General features: G+C 39.6%; 1 protein-coding gene across 7 annotated transcripts in view; it reads left to right on the top strand.

Annotated features, from left to right (window-relative positions):
* nf1a (neurofibromin 1a) overlaps positions 1-7500 on the top strand; it is a 282226-nt gene that overhangs the window by 17667 nt on the left and 257059 nt on the right. For all 7 annotated transcript variants that reach the window (XM_028569967.1, XM_028569974.1, XM_028569961.1 and 4 more), the window contains exon 2: positions 5702-5845. In XM_028569967.1, the coding sequence (XP_028425768.1) occupies positions 5702-5845 (144 nt within the window). The remainder of the gene's footprint in view (positions 1-5701; positions 5846-7500) is intronic.

Raw genomic sequence — 7500 nt, 5'->3', positions numbered from 1 at the left:
TATATATATATATATATATATATATATATATATATATATATATACACCGTATTTTCCGCACTATAAGGCACACTTAAAAGCCTTTAATTTTCTCAAAAAACGACAGTGCGTCTTATAATCCGGAGCGCCTTATATATGGATCAACCTCTCAAGGATTACTGTCACGTTGACGGGACACTGTGTCGCTGTAACCTGGATTAAACTTCCACTCATTTGCGTTTTTTTAACTTTAAAGCATTAAATCTTCAAAATATACAGCCATGTGACACACCAATTGAAAGCTTAGCCTCTAATGATTTAAGCCCACATACAAAGCATAAGATTATTTTAGCAGTTACACAACTGTTACAAAGTAATCTGCGCAGGTGTCAAGAGTGCATCCATACCTGTTTTCGTGGTCCTTTCAGCGACAAAGTGGTATTTTGTCCAAAACTTGATTTTCATAAATCCACAAGAGTCCAAGGAAATGTAATATCCAAACTTTATATTCCAAAACGATCTGTTCGCCTCACAATGTTGAAGTTTCTGGCCGAATCACAACGGAAAAACGTGAAAGTTTTCCATTCCCGCACTTGTTATCGCCGCTAGCTTCTCTGCCCAGCTTGCTACATGATGTGGGCGTCATCGTATTCCCGAGCTTCTAAGCTTTCGATTGGTAGCTCATATTAGCCAATCCGTTCAGGTTTGCCTCTGATATGGCCAATGGAAGCGGATAAGCCAATGACAACAGGGACCACGTTGAGACGATCAACATTTTTTCGGACCACTTAGATTTAAATGCTATAAGACCCGTCTATCTTTTTAGCCAATGAGCAGACAATTCGATTGATATGCAATATGGGCATGACATTCATTAACATTAACCATGGGAGTGAACGGAGTTGTCAGAACGCTTAATAAAGTTTGACTTTATCTGACTGTTTTGTTGACATTCCCTTTAGCACAGCTCCATCTAGTGGATGTATAACGCAATCCCAGTCAAACGTTTGACTGCAGTATCTTCTATTCTATGCGCCTTATAATCCGGTGCGCCCTATATATGAAAAAAGTTCTAAAATAGGCCGATCATTGAAGGTGCGCCTTATAATCCGGTGCGCCTTATAGTGCGGAAAATACGGTGTGTATATGTGTGTGTATGTGTGTGTGTATATATATATATATATATATATATATATAACAATTTATTTCCACAAAATTGGCATGAATAATCATAATGGTATATATGCCCCATGTGTGTATGAGTCAAAACAAAATAAAACTTGTTTTGAACAATTTTTTTGTCATCTGCAGATTGATTTTAAGTAGGGGGAGAAAAAAATCGATTTAAATCGGATTTTTTTTTTTGAAAAAATCGGGGATTTTATTTTTAGGCCATATCGCCCAGCCCTAGCCTCCGCCCCTCCCTTACCCCCCACACTGCCGCCATTCTTGTCCACAGTCTCGCCACTTCCTATCTGGATTACTGCAACTCTCTCCTCTTCTGCCTCCCTCACAAATCCCTCCATAAACTTCAACTGGTACAGAATTCAGCTGCCCGCATCATAACTAGAACCCCCTCCATCCATCACATCACTCCTGTCCTCAAACAGTCCTCCTGTTTGCATTCAAGGCCTTTCACAACCTCGTCCCGCCTTATTTGTCTGATCTCCTCCAGCGTCCCACTACCTCCCGCTCACTCAGATCCTCTTCCTCCATATACCTGTCTGTCCCCTCCACCCGTCTCACCACCATGGGGAGCAGAGCATTCAGCCGCTCTGCTCCCCGTCTCTGGATTTCATTACCACTGCAACTCAGGGCCGGGACACATCAGGCCGATTATCGACCGTGGGACAGTCTGGCGAGGTCAGTGACTCAAATCTGTTCGGTGTGTCCCGTGCCGTCGTCCGTCTGAGGGGCTGTCAGCGTTCATTTTGGCCGACCTGACATGTTCGGTCGGCGGCAGGGCCGTTGGGACTCACCCGGAAATGACGAGCGGAATGAGGTGACTAGAGTCTCTCAAAATCTGACGAAAATCTTTTAAACTGACCTTTTGTTGAGCTGAAATGAAGATAGATTCAGCAACTGCATGGCCTATTTCTTGCTTAAAATGTTTCCAGAAACACGTTTCAGTGAACTATTTTAGTACAATATGAGATCGTATTCTGAACGGCCGCCATGACACTCCAGGTCTGAATTTCCGGAGAAAACAAACCCATGTGACGCGTTCGTCCAATCAGCTGCTGGTTTTCATTTCTTGGGCGACATTACAGATTTGCGCCGCCTGCTGTTATGGAGGCGTATTATGTCTCGTCTCCTCTCGTCTTTTTGGTCTGTTCTGTGGCAGTTTTTTGGACCTCGGGGACGCGACTGATCATATCGACGGGGTTTTCTGTCAACAGTCGGCCGTCTGCTATATGTGTCTACACCATCAGAAACATTGATTTATTCCCCCATTTCAAATTGCAACTCAAAACACATCTGTTTAAAACTGCCTATTCCACTTGATGTCAATTGCTCTGTCTCTTTCTGTTTTATTGCTGTTGTATTCTTTATTTTTTGCTGCTTTTAATTTCTTTTCTATCCCTGTACGGTGTCCTTGAGTACAGAGAAAGGTGCCTTTTAAATAAAATGTATTATTATTAGCGCTGTCAGTTAAACGTGTTATTAACGGTGTTAACGCAAACCCATTTTAACGGTGTCAATTTTTTTATTGCGAGATTAACGATCTTTTTGGCCCAGCAAACTTTGTAGTTAGTTATTTCACATGCTGTTGCAACAACTAATAACGTTAGAAAAACTACAACACCACACCGGATCTAGCTAGACCGGAAACAAAACAACATGCACGCTGCACACACTTGTTTGCACTTGCTTGCGAGCCGGCCAAAGAGTAGTACATACCTGCAAACTAGTCGCTTTTCGACGAACATTGCTGTTTTTAATGGGGTCCGAGACCCGGTGCTAATACGGCACCGCTGCCTTAACGACCGTTATCTACCGGACCAAATAGCAACGCGGATTTCGGTGCCTTATTTAGGTGCCACTTAGATGCCTGCGCTTCTTTCTGATGCTCCGAAAACGGACGTTAGATTGGGGAACTGAAACATTGCCACATAGGAGGACAGTCAACCCTACACTTAGCAGCAGGTAACGTTAGCCTACCGTTACCTAGCAGCTGGATTAAACACGGTTAAAATGTTTACAGCTGAACGGTGTAAAGTGTGTCTGTATTTCACTGGAGAGGACTCCAACACCGGACTGTAGTTGCCGTTGTCGGAAAAACACAGTCATGATGTTATGTTGCTCGCCTCGTGGTGCATTCACTGTAATTGTAAAATACCCTTTTCCCATCCAGTGGTTGTTTTCACCGTTTTGTGCTGCTTTTTTTTTCAGATCAACTTTTTGTTTTATATTTTTGAACATACAGAACAGACAACTTACATTGTAGATTCTCACTGAAGGCATCAAAACTATGAATGAACACATATGGAATTATGTACTTAACAAAAAAGTGTGAAATAACTGAAAACATGTCTTATATTTTAGATTATTCAAAGTAGCCACCCTTTGCTTTTTTTGATAACTCTGCAAACCCTTGGTGTTCTCTCAATGAGCTTCATGAGGTAGTCACCTGAAATGGTTTTCACTTCACAGGTGTGCCTTGTCAGGGTTAATTAGTGGAATTTTTTCCCTTATTAATAAAAAAGCAAAGGGTGGCTACTTTTGAATAATCTAAAATATAAGACATGTTTTCAGTTATTTCACACTTTTTTGTTAAGTACATAATTCCATATGTGTTCCTTCGTAGTTTATATGCCTTCAGTGAGAATCTACAATGTAAATAGTCATGAATATAAAGAAACACATTGAATGAGAAGGTGTGTCCAAACTTTTGGCCTGTACTGTATATATCTTTCGGTTCAGGCACCGTTTTAAAAGTATCGTATCATGTTGATAAGAGCATTAAATTGAGAAAAAATAATGGGACCAAAAGAAATCAAAGGACATTTTAAAATAGATAAAAAATGTGCGATTAATTGCGAGTTAACTATGACATTAATGCGATTAATCACGATTTAAATATTTTAATCGTTTGACAGCACTAATTATTATTAAACCATATACATTGCTGCTGTTAAAAAATTTGCATATGAAACATCCGAAAGAATACAAGTTGTGCATGAAGGAATCTACAGAAATCAGCCAAAATGCAGCAACTTCAGGTACGGCAAAGGAAGGACAGTCACAGCTAAAACTTGTGTTAACCAGACGACCATTACCAGCTTTGCTAGTGGATTAGGTATTCGGCCGAACCCCAAAAATCTGGATTCGGTGCATCCCTAATTTAACCATAATAATAGTGTGAAATAATTTTTTTACTATCGCGGTTACTAAAAGTAGGCTTATAAATGAGTTTTCGTTTTCCAGTAATTACCGGTTATTGATCGGGAAAAAAAGGACTGAAAATTGTAATAGTAGTATAGTAATATAATATTGACCGTTGGAAATAATTCCCTCTGCACAATTTGAGTTGTTTTAAAATTGGCAGTGATTTTCGTATCTTTTGTTCTACACTGTTCAAAACAATGAGCAATGTTTTTGTCATTTAAAAAATGACTAGACTATAGCATATGCAATAGAGGAAAAAACGACATGTCTTGGTACAGAAGCATACCAAAGCCCAAGCCATGGCGAAACAGGGAAATATTGCGAATTACTTTATAAAACCAAGCATGAACATTATCACAGGACTTCCTTGTATTTTATTGCCCTTGTCAATTTGTAACTCTGTTCAACTTTGTGCAAAAAAACAGAAATTTTTGATTAAAACCAAACAGTGGCCGGTCTACCATGAATTAAACCAAGTAGATGAGTCGGCACCAGCTACAGCCCCTCATCAACCTCAATGACACAAACGCACGTATGCCATATATGACAGCTCTCCACGGTTATGGAGGCTTGATTTTCTTTACAGCCTGCAAGGTTCTTATTGGAATTACAGTGAAATCTTTCTGGAGTGGGTCAAACTGGCAGACACTTGTTAACAATTATTCTGATTCAAGTCGGCACTTTATAATTTTATGAGCCAGTTTGTTTTTACTGTTGCTCTTGGAGGGAATTGTTGTACATTCTGCAGTTAAAGACACAAACTAGCACTTGGTCACTGCTGTTGTCAAAAAAACACAGATGGGACTAAATGCATTTACTTGAATGCTTGTTAGGCTGACATTCATTGCAGCAGAATTATTTAGTTTCTGTCGTAGGGCACCATCAGTTGGCAGCTCAGATTCTGGAGGGTCCCCGCCGGCCATATCCTCTCCACTGCAGCCTCTCTCTAATGCATTTTTTCAGCCATATACTGGCTTGAATAAATAGCCTGTGGCTGAATATCCAAGTCCCCTGGCTACCTGGAGGCAAAATCCAAGCTGAAATAGTCTGTAGTTCTTCCTTGCCTCCAACTGTCCAACACTGTCACTTCAAATGATGTGGCTAGATGCAGAAAGAACAGATTTTGCAGCTTTCTTGGTCAATATAGCACACATCGAGGAATGAATTGCTTCAATCGATTTCATTTAACACATGGGATGATAGCAGCATAATGAAAGTAACAAAGCTGATTTAAGCTTTGAAACAGTATAATATTCCGTAAGGATGAATGGACTTCATTGTAATGTTATACCATAACAGTATGTTAATCATCATCCTCTTGCCTTTTCTTCAGCTTCCCATTAAAGTTGGACACCAGAACACCCACACCAAAGTCAGCACAGAGCACAACAAGGAATGTCTAATCAATATCTCCAAGTACAAGTTCTCCCTCGTCATCAGTGGCCTCACCACCATCCTCAAAAATGTCAACAACATGGTGAGTGGGGTTCTATAGTTTTGTTACTGTTGAAAGATTTTTTTGATTGCTGTTTGGTTGTGAAGCAATAGCTTCATAGTTTAGTTGTTGCATATAGACTGCTAGCACACACTTGAAGGCATCCATGGTGTTGCACTCTTGTTTAAACACAAAGTGACAGACAGACATAGTTGTGTGAAGATTAAAAAAAAAAGAAAGCTAGAAGTTCAAATCCTGCCCACTTTCACATCTGGCCAGTCACTACATAAAGTGTGCGTGATTGTTAAATTGCCCATTTTAGAAAGTTAGCCTAGTTAAATTATTGGATATAGTCTCCCCTGATTCCTCTGTAGGAAAGAGCTACTGGGACTTTTAGGAAGGGATTACTGGGTACATGTTGTACAGTGTATGCCTGTACAATATAATACAGTCCAATGCAAAAGCCCCGCCATAACATCTCTTTACAAAAATGTTATGTGGACAGTTTTGGGCGACAGAAACTACACACCATAGCGTTACCAATAATTGTCTCTTTCAGTCAAATAAAAAATATTCATTTATTACTTGTTCAAACAAATTAAATGTGTATGTGACCCAGATAATGTATTAACACAAGTAAACACCCTATGAAGTAAACTTGACAATAGAACCTTTATTCTCATCAATAAAAAACAAAGTATTAATCATTAACAAAATAATATAGCAGGTTTGATTTTTCTGGCTTGAGACAGCTACAGCTGAGGATATTTGGAGTTACTATGGCAACAAGTGAAAGCTGCCTCTTGCTTAGCTTTAGTCAACAGTCCCACCAATATTAACTTATATACTTAGCATATCTAAACAAAATCAACAATTACCATCAACAGTCATACCCCTTAGGATCTTAACAAATGTTAGCAAACAAGTTGTTATAGATTAGAAAAGTAAAAGCCCAAATCCCAGCGGAACTACGCTAGCATTATGAATGGCAATTGTTTCCACTACAGCTCCGTCATTTACGTTAACGTTACTAATTTACAAAGCACAGAAGTAGATTATACACAACAGAGAGACTAACGATACATTACTAAAACACATGCTGCAGTGGATTTTTTAACATTTGAAAGGTGACTTGCAACTGTGGGTGGGGCTTCCTCTGGTAGAAGTCCAATATCCATAAGGATAGATACTGTTCTTTGACGCTACAGGGTGCATGCAGGTATTGTGTGTGGTATTGTAATGTGTTTTATGGATGCAAACATAAGTGTGACCAATCTCATTTAAAAAATGTTCTAATGCTTTAATTGCAAATAAACAAAGAAACCACGATTTACATGAAAAAAATTGGGGTTAGACAATTATATAATTGTTCCAGGCCTAGTACCCTCTAAAGGTCTGCTATAAGATGTGAATGCAGTGCTACATACTATGCCTACTGAGACCATCACTGAAACCAACAAGCTGATATACACTACATCAACAGTGATCCTAGAGATGCTTGGCTACAAGATGAACATAGGCCATAAGGAGCATTACCCTTCATGAAGCTAAGATTAAGGCAACACGGAGGGAAGTCAGCCAGCTATCAGAGTTACAGAAAGGTGGGATGGGGCAAGTAATACTTAGGAAGTACACCATACCAAAGGCACTGGAGACTGCCAAACAAATGGCGTTTTTCCATTACATGGTACCTGCTC

This window comes from Perca flavescens, chromosome 3 (assembly GCF_004354835.1).
Source record: "Perca flavescens isolate YP-PL-M2 chromosome 3, PFLA_1.0, whole genome shotgun sequence".
In the NCBI taxonomy this organism is placed as follows: Eukaryota; Metazoa; Chordata; class Actinopteri; order Perciformes; family Percidae; genus Perca; species Perca flavescens.
This window is presented reverse-complemented; position numbering and strand designations above follow the sequence as displayed.